General features: G+C 46.7%; 1 protein-coding gene across 1 annotated transcript in view; it reads left to right on the top strand.

Annotated features, from left to right (window-relative positions):
* Positions 1-4,656: 4,656 nt before the first annotated feature.
* Pgr (progesterone receptor) overlaps positions 4,657-20,950 on the top strand; it is a 56,121-nt gene continuing 39,827 nt past the window's right edge. Inside the window, exons 1-2 of the mRNA XM_042682740.1 lie at positions 4,657-4,665; positions 5,159-5,247. Coding sequence (XP_042538674.1) covers positions 4,657-4,665; positions 5,159-5,247 — 98 coding nt within the window. The remainder of the gene's footprint in view (positions 4,666-5,158; positions 5,248-20,950) is intronic.

A 20,950-nucleotide genomic window follows, 5' to 3' on the forward strand; every position in this document is an offset into this window, starting at 1 on the left:
TCTAAACTTCAGATGGGAAAGATGGCCAAGATAGTAAGAACACAACTTCATTAATGCAGAATTATAATTTAAAATGGCTCTAAGCCAGGCACTAGTGGCTCACACCTGTCATCCTAGCTACTCAGGAGGCTGAGATCTGAGGATCACAGTTCAAAGCCAGCTCAGGCAGGAAGTCTATGAGACTTATCTCCAATTAACCACCAGAAAACCGGAAGTGGTGCTATGGCTCAAGTAGTAGAGCACTTGCCTTGAGCTGAAGAACCCAGGGACAGTGCCCACATCCAGAGTTCAAGCCTCATGATTGACAAAAAAGGGAGGGGGCTCTAAATATAATAACTTAGAGATCTTAAATTATAAGGAAGGGAAGAACACATGTTCATTTAAAAGGATCATATGGGAAACCATAACTAGAATTGATTGACTGTGATACGGGAAAAAGTGCGTTAGATGGAATTTGTGAATATTCTACACATGAAGTCAAATGGTACGATGTGCATCTGCGCTCAGACGCTGCAGTCAGATAATATGACCAGACATAAAGCTCTCACCTCTGTAGGGATCTGAGGAAAATCACAAAGCTTCTGGGCACCAGCTCCTCCCGTCAGTTTTGCGTCTGTCCACAGATTTCCACAAAGGCTGGAGGGACAGTGGGAAGAGCGCCCTCTGGACGGCTTAGTGACTTCTGGCCACCCTGGCCACACCATGACAAAAATGGAAAAGTTCTTAGATTTTTCTGGCCTCCTCTACCCAACGAAATACTAATTCTAAGGGACAGTCATGTGCTAGGGTATGTTTCTATCCTTTGTGCCATCTCCTCCTCCACTGGCTAGCTCGCCCCTTTTTGCCCCACCTGGTAACATTTTACCCATTCCTCAAATCCAGCTGAAATAGTTATCTTTGACAACTATTTCACCTGGGCACTAGCCCTTTGTTGTTATTTAATAAGATCTTGGAGAGAGAAAGCAGCTCTAGAATTTAAGATCCTAAACGAGATCAGCGATGTTTATCACCACGAATCATATTTCACTAAATATTTGAGCACTGTATACAAGTACATTCACAATGTACAATAGGGAACACAGTTCAAGCTCAATGTGCTGTGCGGAAAGCCAGAATCCTGGAGCCAAACGGTTGGATCAGAATCTAGGGAGGGACATCTACCAACTGTGGGAAGTTAAGCAACCTGCATCTCCGTTTTAGTTTCCTGAAGTCGAGGGCAGTACGACTGTTGGCACCTTCTCCCATGTGTAAGGAAAATTAAACAGCAGGCGTGAGGAGGTGGTCCGAGCCGTAATGGGTGAAAACAGGTAAGAAATGGCCCATGGGCAATGTGTGCTGCCACCCCTCCAGTGTCACAGTACCCAGACTTTCTCAAATTTTGGGCAGTCCTTTCACCTGGGACTTCAACAGCAAAGTCATTTTCCCTGCCCCCGAATTAACGTCTCGAATAGAATTACAGAATGCTACCTGAGTGGAACACAGCACCGGTGACCGAGTGCTGCGTGAAGTAGGCAGGAGGAGGCCCTTTGTGAGCAGCTAACACCAGGCGCTTGCACGGAGCGCCGTGCATATTGGCAGTGCTCCCAGGAGAAAAGCGAGTTACAGTTTCTAAGCTGAACTTGAAGGCGATGAAGACATTAGCAATCTTTTTTAGCAAATAACTTTTATGGTAAATCCCGACTTCCAGCACACTCGTCAGCCATGTGCTCACCTAAAACTCCAGTCCCTGCAGGTCCTGGAGTTCAGCGACGGCAGGTACGCCCAAGAAGGTTGGCAGAGAAAGGGAAGGGCTGGAAGAACTTGATCAACAAGAATGGGGTAATGATATGAGCTTCTTCTCTTTTTTTTAAACACACGCACACTTTGGTTGGGCTAGCCTCTGGCCGATGACGGGAAGCTCACTGAACAGAACTGGTCTTTTCACTGTTTAAAACACATTTTCTGTTAGCATATATTGGTTGTAGGAGGGAATTTCAATGTACCGTTTCCATCCATGCTTGCAAACTCACCCCCTCCATCTTCCCTCCCCTCCCCTTTCCACACTTTGTAGAACAATTTCTCCCGAGTTGCCTTGTAAACTTTAAGTGTTGTTTTCACTGGTGAATACTTTCCCCAATGATTGTTATATATTGCTCTCTGGACAATGTGTAGCAACGTATAAAAGTCCATAGCAATATGTCACGCAACAATAGTCAACTCTGCCTACCCCTTCCAGTCCCAGTACTTGCACCCAGAGTAGAGACGTCACATTGCTAATGTAGCTGCAGAAAATAGTCTGGGAAACAATTTTTTCATCTACAAAGTCCTTCAAAGTTCTTAAAATAACTAGGGGAAAAAATGAAACATTACTGAGGACTATGATTTAGGCACATCCATGCATGCGCTTCTATCCTGCTAGCATGGGTCATGCATCTCTCCCCAAGTTCCCACGTGATCTAGGGTATATCATCTTTATTGTTAGCATTAGGCTTTAAACACAGGCTGTATGTAAAACTAAAGACTGAAAAAGATTTCTTCTAAAAAGTCAGGGTCTGTAAAAAGGAAAGAAAACAATTTGGGACTTGCTGGTAGCATGCCAGGACTCTCTCAGTAGGACACCGTGACCCAGGGCGTTGAGAGACAGAAATACTTTAGGCAATTTCTGTTTTTTTTTTTAAAAAAAAAATCACCAGCTTGTTTGAGGCTGATGCTCCTCCAACCTTACTTCATCCAAATAAGTAACACAAAGGAAAAAAGATTGTAAAATAGGTTAGAAGAAGATTCAAATGAGTTTTAGTAGAATATTATGTGCCGAAATCAAAAGGGGTCTAAATTGTAGCTTAAAAATGTCTGCTCCCCACACATCCCAGGATGGAAGAATCTTTTTTTTTTGGGGGGGGGGTGTTCACATCAGTGTATTTCCTCCCAATCCTTGACCAGATGAACTACTTGTTCCAGGTCATCAAACCCTTTAGTGATTTAAACTCTCAAAGTCAGAGAATGGGTATGGCTGGCCACACACTGCTGTCAGTTCAGATGGCAGAGAAAAGTAAAGCAAAGCATGCACAGACAGACGCATACAGACACACAGACACGCACATGTGCATACCATACACATGAACAATTCCTTCAAAAGCTCAGATTGAGACTCTTTTCAACTAAAAGCAATAAAAATGTAATTTAAAAATATAGAGAAATGATCCAGTCACTTAAGCCTTCACACATGAAAAGACTCTAGAATTTAGCTATCCAATCCATGAAGAGACTCTAGAATCTCACTATCCAATCAATGTAAAGACTCTAGAATCTCACTATCCAATCAACGTAAGGACTCTAGAATCCAGCTATCCAATCCATGAAGAGACTCTAGAATCCAGCCTTCCAGTAAGGTCTGTGTTATCACCACCAGCCTTTCCAAAGAGCTCATTTACAATGCATCGCAGACGCCCTCTGCCAACTGCCGTTGAGCTCACGGACAGAGGGTGGACCTCATCTGACCTTGACTTGTGTCCAGTCTGGCCATGCCACACACCGGCCATCTCAGCAGGTGCTGGAAAGAGCAGACTGTGTCCACAACAGCTCAGGAAAAGGCTATGAAGACGCAGGCCAGGAGACAGGCTTGGAGTTCTTCTGGAGGGCGAGAACAGACATAGCGGCTAGCTCTGCACTGCAGACAGGTTTTCTCTTCCATTGCTGGTGACATATGACTTTGTGTAGTCACTTTGTACTAACCGGAGAACAAACGTTCAAGTGTCACTTTCCACTGCAAGTTAGATTTGGTATTAGGGACAGGAGTACAGCTGTGCATCACATCCCAGACACATCTGTGCTTCAGGATGAACTGTGTCCTGAGTGCAACAAGCCATGTGAGAATGTCAGACTCCGATGAACAACTCTGGTGCGGGCCTGCTGGTTTGGAGGCCTCGCCCAGGGGTTGGAGAGAGCGCTGAGGATTGCTGATATCTGTGTCATAAGCCAGCCCATTGGGTGCTCGCTCACATGGAAGAGAGGTTCCAGGGGAAGTGCCAAGGTCACAGCCCCCCCCCCTTTGATGGCTCATTGTGATCATACAGAATGCCCGTGCCTCTGTCACCATGTAAGATCCGTCCTCCAGACCACAGGGGGCCGTGTGCAGCACACCACGGCCCAGCCCAGGGCTGCTCCCCACTGCCACAGGAGAGGCCTAGGCGATGGGTCTGACTCAAGCCTCTTCTGGTGCTCTTTGGATGAAGGACATTATAAATATGAACAGGGTAAAGAAACCTCAATCGCCTCTTCCAAACTAACCCAGCAACACCCGGGAAAGGAAGGAAGGAAGAAACATACAGGAAGGAAAGAAGGAAGGAAGGAAGGAAAGAAGGAAGGAAGGAAGGAAGAAAGGAAGGAAGGAGAGAGGGAAGGAGGGAGGGAGGAAGTGAGGGAAGGAAGGAGGCAGGAAAGGGAAGCGCAAGGAGGGCAAGGAGGGGTTTGCGCCTTTCCTCTTAGGCATCACCTATGCTAATACTTCCTCCTCCTCTTCCTCTTCCTGTGCTCTCATTTGAATGCTCCCACTCCTGCTGGCCTTCGATCATTCTTGAGTCCGGCGATGCGTGAGCGAGGTGAGTATTTTATCCATCACTCTTGAGTCTGGCGATGAGCGAGGTGAGCATATTTTATCGATCACTCTTGAGTCCGACGATGAGCGAGGTGAGTATATTTTATTTGGGATCTACTTGACTTGTGGCAAAAGAGCCAGAATTTGCTTTTTCCTAGAAGTGGAAGTGTAGGGATTTGAAGAGTTCTGGCCACTTGTGGTAGAGATGACCAGGGCTGATCTTAGCTCGCACTCCAGAACCCTCCAGAACCTTCTGCCCTCCACGGGTGCGTCCAGGGTAGCCCACTGTGGGTGTGGGCAGGAACAGGAGGCGCGGCCACTGGCAACCTTCCCAAGTTTCATTCCTCTCTTCTGGGATTATATTTTCTTTAAAGTAATCTATTTATAATAATATAATTTTCACAATTACATAATGAGTATTTCTCTTAATCCAATCACCACAGCTACCAAAAAAGTTATCTGGGGGAGGTTATGGTGTGTTGCTTCTGCTTCTGCTTTTTAAAGGGTGCTCAGCTCTGTTCTCCAAACGTCCAGGAGTGGGGTTTTCTGAAGCCTCACTCCCCCCTTTCATGGTGTCTCTAACAGACTCGAGGAGAGCTGAGAATCTTCGTGGGTTTTGCCGACCTGGAGTTTCACGCACACATCTTGAAGAAGAGTGGCGTTGGCACCGTTAGGTGATGACTAAATTCTCATCTGGCAGCACACACCTTTTCTGAACTACAGTTTCCAATTGGTGTAATGACTTTCAAAATTAACATAGCTATTTGCCACCTTTCCTGCAATGGTGAGGGCAAAACAATCTTAAGAAGCCAAAATAGCTTAGCAGCAATTAAACTAAAGAGCCATTCCAAAGAAACCGAGTAACAGATCTGAGTCATATGTGCGACGGAACAGCTTCAAAACCCGCTTCCTAAGTATCTGGTAGAAAAGCAACTGCAGAGAGCTTTCCTGGCAAGCCCAGGCCCAGCACGGCTCTGGTTCAAGCCCTCGAGCTAGCCAGAAAAATCATATTTTACTTTGTATTTTCTTGTCTCACTCTTTAGCTATAGAGTTCATTGTATATTAAACTCTTACGTGAAAAAGTGAAATAGTAATTAGTACACAAGAATGCCAAGTGGTCGCCATATGTTAGTAAGTTCTCAAAAGACAGACTTTCCTATCACCTAAGAAGAAAATAATAATACATTTTTATTAGTACTTTCATTGAGTGAAAAGCTAAAAAAAAAAGTCCAAGAACTCCCTAGACTCTTATAATAATTAGAAAATCTATATTATGTAACTACTGTACTGCTTAGCAGAGGTTCTGCTCTTCGGTTTCAACTTCAAAAAAGTGAAAGAGCATTGTATGACCGGGCGCCGGTGGCTCACGCCGGTCATCCTCGCTACTCAGGAGGCTGAGATCTGAGGATCCTGGTTCAAAGCCAGCCAGGGCAGGTAAGTCTGTGAGACTCTTCTCCAATTAACCACCAGAAAATGAGAAGTGGCGCTGTAGCTCAAAGTGGTCGAGTGCTAGCCTTGAGTGCAAAAGCTCAGGGACAGCACCCAGGCCTGAGTTTCTTAATGAGAGTTTTAAAAGTCATAAAACATAGTTAATAAATATATTAAAGCTGCAGACTCTGTCAGAAAATAGTCATTACTGTGGGAAGTACGAAGCTTTGTTCCATACACAGTAATACCCCACACATGACGGCACGCTAGGCTATCACAAGGCCACTGCCTAATAATACTTGCTCAGCTACGCCTTTCTAAAAAAATAAACTGCACCCTAGTCACATAGCCATCGGTTTTAAGTCTAAATGCCAGAGACTTAATATACACACAATTGTAGGTTGAACAGATTTCTGGAGGTATCTTTTGGAGCTGTAAATGTTTTCTAAGCATGTGTCCACTAATTTCCAAAGATTTAGCACCAAATTCAATGAAAGGTCTGTTTGCTGGCATAGCCAGCTTCTTTCTGTGGCTCACTCTGGTTGGGTAAGAACTGCACAAGGTGATTTGCACACACCGCCCACAGAATCACCCTTCCAGAACTGCATTACCCCTATTTTCTCACTTTTCTTTCATGAAATTCCTGTCTTTTTCCAATGTAAAACTGAAGGGTGGCTTGGCATCTCTCGAAAAGCCTTTATATACTGTCAGTTCACACGAAGTTCTATTAACTACATTTTATAGTTCCTGTTTAATGGAGGTCTTTCTTTGAATATCTGGTCATTGCTAAATACCAGTCATAAGAGCAGTTTGAATTCCTGAACTTCTTTATGCCTGGCCTTCCTGATGCAATTCCTATCCTGCCTCCTTGAAAACAAAGCTATAAAACTCTCCAGGCACAATTTGTAACAGACTGTAGTTAAAGCTGCACCATAAATTTTCTCTTAATATCAGCACGACTTAGTTACATTATCTGTATTTAATTCATTCTTAAGGCCATTAAACTCCAAAAGATGATTCAAGTGTTTGTTTTGATAAAATTTGTTGTTCATTTGTATTCTTTTTGCATAGATGAAGATAGCTATGCTATCTGCAAACGTAACACATTCAATAAGAAATCCGGAAGACCTCAAGCCTTGTCATTAGGACAAGGCCAAATGTGGTAGTCTTCATTGATTCATATTTATGATCCAAGTATGGTTACTGCTGACAATTAAATCAAGGACAGACAAGAATCCGCTGGCAGCTCAAGACAGTGCACCAAGAAATTGTATAATTGTCAAAGATTCCCACCAGCACTCATCCGCAATGTCATATTACCCAGGTTTCCTAAACATTAGAAAAGTAGTTCTGTTGCTACTATTGAGTCTTGCTTTCTATACTGTGTATGCTGGTAACAGGATAATTTTTCATTAACAGTAAGCTAGAACTATTAATGATTCACTTACTAACATGGAAAACTTTTCTTCTATAGAACATTTAAATCAGATTTGTAAACACACACACACACAAACCTCAGAAAAAACTACCAAAATTGTCTCTTACAAGTAGTTATTAACTAGTTATTCACTATTTTGTTTAAAAATACACTATCATATTAAATTTCTTCTTTTTTAGCTACTTAGTAAGTATATAATGAGGAATAGTACTAAACTTTGCTTTAAAAAAGATTCAAACGAATGAATAATTGTAGATTTCAATTGACGTATATTTTAGGGCAATATATCTACTTGTGTTATAATGAACTAAAAAAATACATATCAAGTAGGGTAATTTGGAAATTATGTCATCATAAACCAAATGTTATGATTGTTTGCCATATCCCATGTATTTTAAGAATTTTCCCTGTTGTTTTGAGGGATACCCACGAAATTTACACAAGTGGATTTGACATGGAAAGAATAAGAGCGGCTGACTTTCCTTGATCTATATTTTGTGTTAGTGAGATAAGTACGTTGGAGTTAATCTAATTACATGTATACTGACCTTGCTTGTCTAAAAACAAGCCAAGGAAACACAGGACACACATTGAACCATTTCATTGTTGTTTCCAAACGCTGTATCGGATGGATCTATGTCAGCAAATGTGTTGTGTGTGGTGCTGCCACGCTGGTCCTGCCAGCGTTTGCGTGGAAAGTGTCACAGACATTCCGTTATCAGGATGACCCCATGCCAACGCAAGCACTAAGCTCTAGGGTTTTGCTACAGGATTTGAAGTGGTGACAGCCTCTCCCTGTGGTGTGTCTCCATCCACCCTGGGCCCTGAGGACACCTCCTTGGGTAAAAGTGGCTCCTAATGTGAGGCCCCTGAGCCCAGGGGTCTGCGAGCATTCTGGAAGCTTCCTCTTCTGACCTGAGGCGTTCACTCCCTCACACGCTCACTTCTGCTTTCACTCACCAAATTTGCATCGGCGACATTGATCTCATTTGGAGTATTTTGCCACTGCCAGAGGCTGAGGAGGAGGGTTTTCGTGTGTCATTTGAACCAGTGCAATTGTAGTCTCAGGAAGACTCAGGGGTGGCGCTACGGGGGTGATGTGGATACTTCTGCCAGTGAAAGTTTGCTTTTTCATATCTTTACCTCCATGGTCAAACTAATAAGGAAATGGGGTTTCTGGTGTGACTTCCCTCGACATGTCTTTCATGGGTGAGACTGAGCATCCTCCTTAGTTCTCAAAGTCATTTCTCCCTCGTTCGCGTGAATGTGCGGCCCTTTCCCACTTTGCACGGTCACAGCCTTTAATGAGGTAGGTGATGTGTAGGTGCATGAGGAAATGATCCCGTTGTTTCCCAGTTTACCTGGTTTATCTGGGGTGTTGGGATTGAACCCAGGGTCCCTTTTAAAAGGCCTAAGTGGAGCTCATTACCACATGCAGTGCCTCACATGCAGAATTTGCCCTCCTGTCCTTTAGCCATTTTCAAATGGCTTGGAGCTCCCGTCACCATGTGCGACCCAGCGCTGAGCTTTTCTTCCCGGCCATCATTCCTGCCTCGCTTCCTTCCCTTCTTCACTCTCTCCTCTCTCACCCGTGTCCCAGCGCTCATGTTCCCTTTCAATACCTGCTGAAACCTTTCAACGTCCAGGGGACGCTATCCTGTCCTGACCAGTTACATAAGAAGAGTACCCCCTCACCGGAGTCTGAACAGGAGCGCCCCACGTGGTGGCTTATGTCTGTGAGCAGCACCTTGCGACCCAGGTGGCCTGGGCCGAGGGGGAATGCAAACTCACACGAAAAATAAGCACGCCAGGAAGGCTGGCGGTGGCGCACAAGCTTGCGCCAGCACATGGCCCCAGTGCAGATCCCGGTACCATCAGAAGTGTTGATTTTCATTTCACGTAAATATGAGACACCTTTACTGGTTGACGGTACAAGGCCTGCGGTCTGCTACCTGCTGCGAACACACAAGGCAGGAAAACGCAACGGCTTCACCACAGCGCCGCATTCACGGAAGACATCCCACCTGGAGAAAGGGGCTGAGCACTTGTGATGGCCGTGGGCTTGGCTCTCCAGCAATTTGTTTTATCTTCTGAACAGGAATGGCATCATTCTTAGATCAAGGACAGTAATTTTACTTTATTTATTTTGCCTGTCCTGGGGCTTGAACTCAGGGCCTGGGCGCTGTCCCTGAGCTGCTTTTGCTCAAAGCTAGCACTCTACCACTTGAGCCACAGCACTAGTTCTGGCTTTTTCTGCTTATGTGGTGCTGAGGAATCGAACCCAGGGCTTCATGCATGCTAGACAAGCACTCTACCACTGAGCCACCTTCCCTGTCCTATTATTATTACTTTTACTGCTCAATTCTCTGGTGACACGGTTCTCCTGAGTCTGGTTAGCAGTGAGCACATTCAGTCACCATAGTTGCGCCCCATGCTTTCATCTCCTTTTAGACCTCGCTCCCATAGGCAGTCGCTCTGTCTCCCTGCCCAGGAGTGCTGTCCGATGCCTGTCACTTCTGTTCCCAGCAGTACCGTGTGCTGTGCTCCCAGCAGTACTGTGCACTGTGCTCCCAGCAGTACCGTGTGCTGTGCTCCCAGCACCACTCTGCCCTAGGCTCCCAGTACTACCATGCATCTTAATTACTAGGACCACTGTGCATCTGTATTCCAAATCTCCTGGATGCATCATCAACCGAGATGTACGGCACTGGTTTTGTGTCTCCGTCCACCTCAAAGGACCTCTCAGGACTGAGTCAGGTCATCCTGAACGCACGCCTCTGGCAGAGCTCCGCGGGTATAAGGTGGTTGCTAAGGATGCGTTAGGCCTCTCACAGCGCTGGAAAAATTGCCTCCGGGGCTGAGTAAACATCGATTGCATCTAAAAAAGAGCTGTGATGATAATGGCTTGAGCTTCAAACACTCTCAAGATCTTCCAGCCTGACTGCAGAACTGGGAGCCATTATCCCACGGGTCAGAGCGAGCCTGCGGGCCCACCTGAGCTTGCAGGTGTAGACAGGCTGGCACATGGAAAGGACTCCATGAACAACTGTTGGATGAACGTGTGTTCTGCCTACAGCCGACGCCGCCTCTGAGCATCTCAGGAGTCGGGTGTGAGTAACCAGCGAAGCTTCGAGCGGAGCCAAGAGGCCATGCGCCTCCCCGAGCCCTGCCTTCTCACTAGCATTTCTAGACGCTGCACTGTGTCTTCCCTCCCAGGAACCCTTCTAACTCCCGCTCCACACCAGACCCAGAGCTGATCTGCAACACAAATAGAAGACCAGTCCGATGATACCTGAAAGAAGAGTTAGAGACTGGCCAGTGGGGACCTTGGAGCCTAAGGAAGCGGGTCACGGGGAGCCTGTCCCAGTGCTACGGAGGAGAAGGTGGCTGTGGTTGGCGAGAGGCATGGCGAGTGCTCCCCAAATGGCCGCCGGGGGCAGCAGCAGAGGAGGAAGGGCAGGACTTGGATAAATGCTACTTCAACAGAGATAGTAAGAGCCTGGACAGAACCAGGGTGAGAAGAGCAAACAAGAACAAATGCTTCAACTCAGAAGTCCTTGCTGACGGCTCCGTACCGAGGTGAGACGGGGCACCGGCATCGTGAGTTCAAGTACTGGTTGACCACCAGCCATACCCTAAGCGCTTGGCTAGGTAGTCGGGGTTGAATGGCGACCAAGCGCCATTGACCGCAAGAGGGCAGTGGTCTTCCCAAAGAGAGCACCATGTTGGATTGAGTGAAGGAAGGAGGCCTGGATGGCGTCTCCAGTCATGGCCCAGTCCACAGAAGGACGGTCACACCGCTAAGAAAGGGTAAGACAGAAAATACAGGCCAGGTGCCCGTGGTTCACGCCTGTAATCCTAGCTACTCAGGAGGCTGATGATACTGGTTTGAAGCCAGCCCAGGCAGGAAGTTCAATGCACCACCAGAAAACCGGAAGTAGAGCAGTGGCTCAAAGTGGTAGAGCACCAGGCTTGAGCAAAAAGAGCTCAGGGACAGCTCCCCGGCCCTGAGGACCAGCCCTACAACAGAGAGGAAGGGAGGGGGAGGAAGAGAGGGGAGGGAAGGGAAGGGAGGGGAGGGGAGGGAAGGAGAGGGGAACATAGGGGAGGGAGGAGGAAAAGGAGGAGGGGGGAGAGAAGGGGAGGGAAGGGAGGAAAAGAAGTAAGGAAAGAGAAGAGAAAAGAAAAGAAAAGAAAATACAGAAAGAGCAGACGAGACATGACAAGGCGTCCATGCCTGCTCCCGCTGCAGTAATAAGTTATGGTATACTCAGTAGCTCATAAACAACAGGAAGGTGCTCACCATGCTGGAAGCTGCCTGGTGAGAGGGTGTCCTTACAGAGTGTGCGGGAGCCAGGGGCTGAGCCCTCTACACACACACACACACACACACACACACACAAGCACGCACACACACGCATGCACGCACACGGACACTGACCGTGAGCAGCAGCAGCCTCTGCCTCACATCTCGGCCCACGCCCTGCTACCATCACCGAGTTCTCAACATAACCATAGTGGGCACAAACGTGCATAGCCAGCTCAAGGCAACACACAAACATATCATACAAGGCAGAACGTAATGACAAAACTTTGTTTTTTTAAAATGACTAGTTAAGACCACATGGCTTCCTAAAACAAATCTACTATTCTCTGTAAGAAAACACAGGAGGATCTTCACATTAAAAGACAAAACAAGGGCTGGGAAGGTGGGTCAGTGGTAGAGTGCTTGCTTTGCATGTATGATGCGCTGGGTTCGATTCCTCAGCACCACATAAGCAGAAAAAGCCAGAAGTGGCACCGTGGCTCAAGTGGTAGAGTGCTAGTCGAGCTGAAGAGCTGAGGGACAGCGCCCAGGCCCAGAGTTCAGGCCTGGATCAAAGAAAAAAAAAACGCTAGATAACTTGTGACTCTTTGTAAAGACGTTTTGATCTCTCAGTATGTGTGGTATGGGGCACATGTGTGTAGTGTGTGCATGTGTTGGTATGTGCTGTAGTGTGTGTTGGTGTAGGGTGTGTGCTGTGTGGTGTGAGGTATGTGTTGGTGTGCAGTGTAGTGTGTGTGTTATGTGTGTTGGTGTGCTTGCAATTTGGTGCTTGTACCAAGTCTCACACATTCTAGGCAAGCACTCTGTCCAAGCTACATCCTCAGCCCTGGTTTCTTAAACAGAGTAATTTCTAGGAAGGTTATTTTAATTATTGAGCTCCCTCTAGTGAACCCAAAATGTGATCTGCTTTGCTAATTTTAGAAAGTCACAAATATTTTCATAAAGTCAACTCTCCCTGGGCAACTGCTAAATATAACTGCAGGGAGCGCAGGACAAGCACGAATAGAGGTACGGCCAGTGGGAACAAGTCCAGAAACCTAAAGAATGGAATGGCTAGGAACAAGCCGCTCATTTGGAGTAACAACGAATGATGGAATAGTGTGATCTCAACAGGCGGTGAAGAAAGGCTGAAAACCAGAGCCTGAGAAAGTCTGATCTGATATAAACAAGACGTGGCTGTCGAGCAATGGCCTGTGCGTGGCGCTTGCGCGATGCCAGGCGGTGTGAAGAGGGCAGAGGGCCGAGCAGGATCCCTGCACAGGCACCGGGGGAAGTGCGTGCAGAGCGATCTGCCCAGGAAACGCCCCAGGCATGGGCGGATGGAAGGAACGCCATCCCCAGGTGCTCCCACACGTTAGAAGGCTCGTGTGAGGGCAGAAGACAATGCTCTCGAAGACACTCCTCTACAAAGAGGAGATCCCCGGCCAAGTCTGGCGACGTGGAGATGACCGGACCTGCGACGGCTACCTCAGCCCTGGGAAGCCGCATACACGCAGAAGGAAGGACGCGAGATACATCTCCACAAGAATGCAAGACTCCACGCGGCCAGCTGACATGACATCATGCCAGCCCAAGTGTCCAGGAATCAGCTCACAACTATGATCACGTTATCAACGCAGAGATATAGATTACATCCAGAAACTCTAGGTTTTTCAGGTTACTAGCAGAGGAAATGGGAATCTTCACACACACACACACACACACACACACTTCTACAGACATCAAGACACTGAAGTTTATGAGATGAACTCAGGCCAAAGGTTTTTTTGGGGTGTTTTTGAAAGACAATAGTGATGTGGGACACAACCCTTGAGAAAAATGTCACCTCTCAACTTGGATAAGATTTAGGTGTTTGATGTCAGAATTACTGTAGCCTGAAAAATACCTTCCTTTCAAAAGTGCCAACACTTTATTAATGGCACAGGGGAAAAAAAAGTAGACAATTTATTAGGTTCCTACATCGTTTTTGGTCAGCTCTTTTGGGATATGAGCAAATACAGTCATGTTGACATTAGCTGTGCTGTTAAAACACAAAGGCAGAAGAGAAACAGTTGTGCTGGCCTTTGCTCAAGTGGAGTTAGTGTTGGCCAAGTTTATAAAGCATACAACAGATGTCAAGATAAACATGCTTTTAAAGGTATTTTCTAAAATAGTAGTATGATAAAACAAAACTGTATTGTTTCACCACAAAGCAGAAATATATATATTACCTCAGATATATTTATGTAGCTGTCACTCAGTAACCTAAGCATAGTGTGATGTGCAACTCTCTTAAAAATGAAAAGAATTAAGTAGTTTAGATTCATGTTGTAAAGCAAAACAAAAAAAAAGTCTCTAGGGCCTAGGACGACCTACAGAGTGCCCGGTGTTAGGTCTGAAATAATTTCCTCCAAATTCTTGAATGAAGATCTAATGAGTGTGTCACAGAAATCCAAGACAGCACTAACGTGGTTGGTATTATCAAGCTCTGTTGGTGGGCTGAGCCGTGGCTCCTAAATGGCCGGGGAGACTGAACTCATTGGGAGAGATGCTCAGAGGTTAGACCGCTTGGCTCTGTCCTGGCTTCAGGAAGTCTGGAAAAGCCGTCTGGAGATCTGTCTTCCGTGAAGTCCCCAGCTCATTTTATGGCTAGTCACAGGACTGGGGAGTAGACCGGTGGATCGTGAAGAGTTGCTAGCAGAGACCTCCTTGAGAAATCCACTCCCCATACTCCAGCCAACGCTGGCTGCTGAGCCGGAGCTGCAGGCAGGAGCAGGACGCCCACGCGAGCTGCTGACAGTGCCGTGGTCATTCACGCGAGAGCCACACACGGGCGGCCAGGGAGCTGACACAGGAGCCGCACCTGAAGCAGGAGGCTCAGCTTTCCCGGAGGGACGGGGAGTGCCACAGGGCTTTGAGGACTGAGACGAGGAAAGGCTTTAGGGAACGGAGAGACGGTCCCTGGCGCACTGGCTGAGAAGAGAGGGCCGTGGAAAGAAGCTCAGAGGCAACGCATCCATGAACAAGAACAGCTTACATCTGAAAACATACAGAGGCTGAAGGCACAAGTAATTTTGCCATTCTTTGGGTACAATTTCCAACTGAAATAATAGCCGTTTTTATAATGGAGTGGCTTTTGTGATATGTTAATGCAATTTTAATTTCTAATTTTTCAAGAAAATACAATGAAAAATTATCATACTATGTTGAAACTCAATTCCTACCTTTATCATATTCTGTTTGTCATCTAGCCTTGAGCTTAAAAGCTAAGCAAGAACAAGAGTGCCTGAGTTCAAGCTCTGGTACTGACGCAAAAGGAGGAGGGAGGAAGAGGGAGGAAGAAGGAGGGAAGAAGACAGAAAAGGAGAAAGAGGGAAGAGGGAGGAGGAGGAGAGATGGAGGAGGAGAATGAAGAGGGGGAGGAGAGGGAGAAAGAGAAGGAGGAGAAAGAGGAGGAGGAAGAGGAAGAGGTGGAGGAGGAGAAAGAGAAGGAAGAGAGAGGGAGGAGAGGAAGTAGAAGAAGAGAAAGAAGAGGAGGAGGAAGTGGAGGAGGAGGAGGGGCAGCGGCAGCAACAGCACTAGCAGCGGAAGGAATGATGTGACAAAATTTCAAGCTGTTCACTAAAGTCACCAGCTCCTCTTCCTGGGCATTGGCCTTTGCCACTCTTCCCCTGCTCTCCTGGAGGTGTGTGCAGGTGACGGGGACAGAGAGCCAAAGACAAGCCTCATCTGCAGGCCTGCGCATGGAGTCTCCAGAGGTCAAAGCAGAGGACGGGGCCGGACGATGTGCCACTCACGTCACGAATGCCGGCCACAGCACCGGCTCTGGGCTTGCGGTGGGTAAATCTGGCAGGCCGTGGAAAGCCACGGGATGAGTGTACAGGGAGGGGGATCTTCATCAGTGGAATCTTATATATAAAGAATCGCAGCAGAAAAGAATAAGACCTCCACAGGAAACATAAAAGTCCTATCTCTAAATAAGAATGACTCCTGTTTAAGTTTGAAAGAGGCAAAGAAAGATACTTTAAATGAATCAAGGCTGACCTGAAGTGGACCAAGGTTAATAAAGGACTTCAATCAGGGTAACGGGGGGTCAATCTGGCAAAACTTATTTTCAGAGCATCATTTCCCTGAGATCCAGGATGAAGAATGCACACAGAGACTCCCGATAACGAATCCATACCACCACGTCCGTGAGTCACTACGAGAAGCATCTTACTCCGAGGCGTGTGTTCACAGAATTCTCTCCATATCACTATGTAATGCATGCCTACATATCATAACACATTTCCATGTATTACTATTGAAAAATAAGTGTCCAGCTAGCAACAAATTATAAGATAAAATGAGTATAGAAATTTGTAATAACAGACCGTCAACTCTGATGAATTGCCAAATCTCCCAATGCCATTGCCAAACCCACCTTTTAAAAGACGTTTTACATGCTTTTGACAAAACTAATTCAACAGCTGAGTTCAGAAAGTGCCACTGTCTTCACCATGTCGATTACTATCAATGATTTTGTGCTATCTTTCAAAAGGTCATAGGTTATCCCAAATCAGGCAATTCTAGTAAAAGTAAGACAGGAACAGAAAGACATGGCCTACTATGACATTAACACATAGCATGACAATTTGTTATAAAGAACTGCCGGTGAGGCAGCCTGGGTCAGCTGTTCAGATCGTCCAAGGAAGCAGCTCCTTCCACGCCACCATTGCAGAGATGGTCTTCCAGGAGGAGACAGAATTTCCCTGGGGATAAGTTACATTAGGAAGTGTTTTCTTCTCTCAAAGCCTAATTTCAGTGGTCCATGTAGGCCTTTCAGAGAAAGTGAGAAGCTCAGATTAGACTATCTGTGTGACATTGGAGTACCTTAAAAGTTTAGCTGGATGTGGTAGCAGATGCCTGTAATACTAGCTCTGAAGAGGATCCTAACTTTGAGACCAGCTTGCGCTGTATCATGACTCAAAACTTAACAGTTGGCTTTTTACTTGACACTGAAAAAAGGTGGTGTGGTTCATCACATCAATACTTATCAGACCCTCACCATGAAAATGTCTGCAAATGGTGAGCTTCCAGCCCAGGGGGGAGCCACACATGGAATGGGGTAAGATTGGTGTGGAATAATGCCTTGCTCTGCTTTTAGCAGCGATCCACTTTTGGGACAAAATTTGATAGTCTGGGAAAACAGCTGTCTAGTGAGAATGTTCTTTGTGCAGGAGAGCAGAAGAATTTAATATCCGGTGTCTGGGAGGTGGCAGCCGTTGGCGGCCGGGGAAGGGAGAACCCTCTTTTGGGTCCCTTCTGAAGTGTGTTCTTTGTGTCCAGTGATGTCTGATGTGCAGGGCTCTCGACAGACGCACCACGCAGGGGGCTGAGGGGAGCCAGGACCGCCCCACACAGGGACAGACAACACCCTGGAGGGAGGAGACGGCCGGGAGAGGTCAGACCCAGGAAAAGGGTTTGGCAGCGCTGTGTGCAGCTCCTGAGCTCCCTGGAGATGACTCAACAAAGGCGATACCATGCACGACACCAAAGTGCCAGGAGAGAACTCAGGGACCGGCCCCTCCTCAGTCCACACCAGCCACACAGCAGACAGACCCAAGTAGCAGCACAAAGCGTTAGCTGCGGAACTCACGTGGAAACTACAGGAAACCTTCGACGCATCACTGGCTGCCTCGTCCCAAGCTAGGCGTCCCTCACTCAACCCGAGCCGGCTGCGTTTTCCCTACAGACTTCTACAACATCTTACAGCTCATCATAAAACGTCCCTGGCATCACCTATAATTACCCATGCCACTGGCACCCGTAATTTAAAGTAAAATCTTTAGTGAAACAAACTAGTTTGGGAACTGACCGCGACTGCGCAGGGCCCTCAGGAAGGCGGTCTTAGGCGTGCGTGGCGGAGGATGGCCGGAGGAGCTGCGGGGTGAGAGCAGGGGCGACCCCACCACGGGACACGGAGAAAGCGCCGCCATCTGCCCTGCCGGTAGGCTGTCTTCATGGCCCTGGGGCTCCCAAACAGGTGTGATGATTGAAAACAGAAGACCGCCATCACCACACACACAGTGTGGTGGGATTTCTAATGGACACGTCACAGGTGAAGGTGGGAAGGAGAGGCCTTATGCAGCGGTGAACTGTCTGTATTCTACTTGCAGCAGCACAACATGGAGTCTAAGTAGACTGCGAAGCTTTTAAAACCAATCTCTAGAGCATACACTTAAAAACTTGGACAAAGAAGCATAGTGCTTTTAGACAATTGCTAACACAACGTCCTCAAGACCTCAGTGCTAGGAACTACTGCAGACAGCAGAAGATGGCCAGGAAATATCCTCAACCAATGAACATTTACCATTAAAACAAACATCGGGAGAAAGATGACAAAGGATAAAATGCATTTATAAAGGAGAAGAGAATGTGAAAGATAGAAAATGTTCTGTGAATGGCTTATTTGCAAACATGGAAGAATAAGATAGAGTAGAAAACAGATACTTTTAATCTAATGTACCAGGAGAAATATTCAGATACATTTAATCTAATGTACCAGGGGAAATATTCAAAAAGGTGATATAATTAAAACTCAGTTATAAAAGAGGTAGAAGGCATGAACATGTATTGTTTGACTCCACTATTAAAGTTATTAACCAATGCACAAAAAGGTTAAACTTACAGATACTAGTACCATGTAATGATTTGATACCCACAGATACTAGGCGATGTTTAAATACGATTAAACATACCTACCTTGGTATATCATTTTCATATGGTAAAAATATCCAGAATAATTTCTCTTCACTTTTAAAAAATGCATTCTATAACTGTTATCTACACCTATTCTACTGTGCAAAACCATACACAAGAACTTCTTACAACTCACTGGTCAACTTCTCTGCATGTGTGTCTCTTCCGTACCCTCCCTGGATTCTAGCAATCTTTCCCTCCCTCCCTCCCTCCCTCCCTCCTTCCCTTTTCCTCCTTCCCTCCCTCCCTCCCTCTTCCTCCCTCCCTTCCTCCCTCCCTCTCTCCCTCCCTCTCCCCTCTCCTGCTCCTTGCCTCCCACTCCTCACTTCCTCACTGTCTTCTTGTTGCATTTGAGACAGGGCCTCACTATAGCAGTCTGAAGCTGTGATCTCCCACCTTCCAAATTCCAAATTCCTTGATTACAGCAGGACACCGCCAGGCCACTACGCCTTTACTCTTAATAACACATGGTCTGATGACTCCTACTCAGTGTGCCCAATGTGGGTTCACTATGACAAACCTCTATTTTTAGTGCTTATACTCAATCTTTCCTCCTGCTAAAGTAGTCTGTGTAGGTAGGATTTGGAAAGTTCTCTAAAAGCCATATGACATTAGAGAGCAAAACGCTAGCCTATATCATCAAATCCTGCAGCATAGATCTCCATGTCTATGTAGCCCGGAGACGCAGAATGTAACAAGAGTGGCCACGTGTGAGTGCCGAGCCACAGAACCAAACCACGGCACCACAAAACAACAGACACGTACATCCAGCTGGCGAAGAACCACAGGACCAGAGAACATGCCTCGGCCACCAGCAATGGAGAACACCAATGACACAAAGGGACATTCGTACATTTCAGACATTGCAAATGATCTTGAGAGTGAAACTCCCAATAGTCACATATGTGTTTGTACATGTATCAAAATAACTAGGAAAAATGTATGAAAATAGTGTGTTCACAATGACAGAGACCGTGAAATTCTTCTTCAGGAAGATGAAGCATCATTGAGGATTCAGAAGAGAATGAGACTCCTCATCCTTCATCTCCCCACTTCCCATCCTTTCTAACTGAACTCCGATTTTGTTCACATATTGGTAGCAAAGTGCCCTCTGGAGCGGAATTGGCTGTAGGAGATGAGTCATGGGTGGAGAAATCAAATTCTCCCTTGAGTAACTGGGTTATAGTGGGCAGATGACTCACTTCTGGCCGATGTTTGGATAGGATGTTGGAGAAGTAGGCTTTTAGGTACATTTCTTTCTTGATTAAAAAAAAAAAAAAAGACATGCCAAGAGGAACTCTTATTCCTAATTCTGGATGCATCCGCGTGAAATTCTTACTCCTAATTCTGGATGCACCCGCGCGATGCTTTGATGTCTGGGCTTTGGTGGTGGTCATCTTTGGACAGCAGGGAACAAGGAAGCTGACTGAGGCGAGCTGGCCTTGGGAACAGGCATGAGCCATGAGCTCCAGGACTGCTGCGCGCTCTCTAGATGACAGTGGGCGTCCGGCAGGTGTCTGTGGCGCCCTGTGGAGCGCCCTGGCGTGAGGAGCCACACAGGTGTGGGCCACCAGACCGAGGGCGCCCACGAACACTAGAGAAGTGGGAGAAACACAGCAGAAAACTGGAGACCCAGTCAGAGGTGTTTTGTTGTTGTTGTAGTTATCACACAGGGCACAATGCATAAAGGTTGTCAATGGATCATTTATGTCTCAGTCGTGTTAGCAACATCTGCTCTTCCAAAGACACCATTGAGAACACAAAGACAAATGAGAATTCCAAAGCAAGTTTCAATGATCAGCAAACAACTTTTTTTTTTAAAGCAAACAAAGGCTCTGAAGCCCTGCCAGAGATCTGTGAGGAAGCTGTGTGGATGGGAAGAAAGACAGCTCTGCTTAGTTCCACCAGCGTCGGGGGAAATGCAAAGCAAAGCCACAGTGAGATCCACTGCACTTCCATTACAATGGCTGGAGTTAACGACCATGATCCCTACCGTCCAGGGTGTGGAGGAATTGCAACTCAAGGCAACTAGTTTAGAAAATGGTCAATCAAATGCACACCTACCAGCTTAGTCTATCAGGGTTGCGGTGAGACTGTGAACGGCAAAGCTGAGGTACAGCAGGAATTTACCCCACACACAGGGCCGTGGAGTCTGACTTCAGGGTGGCAGGTCCAGTCCCTGGGGAGGGAGGTCCGCCCCGCCCCGCCCCCACCCCGCCCGCGCGCCCCTTCCTAGACTGCACCTGCTTAGCCGGTGTGAGAAGCAGGCAGGCCTCCTTCCCCAGGACCTCACCAGCTCAGCCCCAACATGCCGCCTGCCAGGTTTCAATGTACCATTTTTTTGTGGAGAGTATAAACATTCAAACTATAGCCTGCACCAGGACCTTGGAATGAATTTCTACTCAGAATATCTACTCTGCAATCAAAGTGGGGACTACTGATGCACCCCCAAAGTTACTGTGCT

Source organism: Dipodomys spectabilis, unplaced genomic scaffold (assembly GCF_019054845.1).
Source record: "Dipodomys spectabilis isolate Male_0828 unplaced genomic scaffold, ASM1905484v1 ptg000076l, whole genome shotgun sequence".
Taxonomy (NCBI): Eukaryota; Metazoa; Chordata; class Mammalia; order Rodentia; family Heteromyidae; genus Dipodomys; species Dipodomys spectabilis.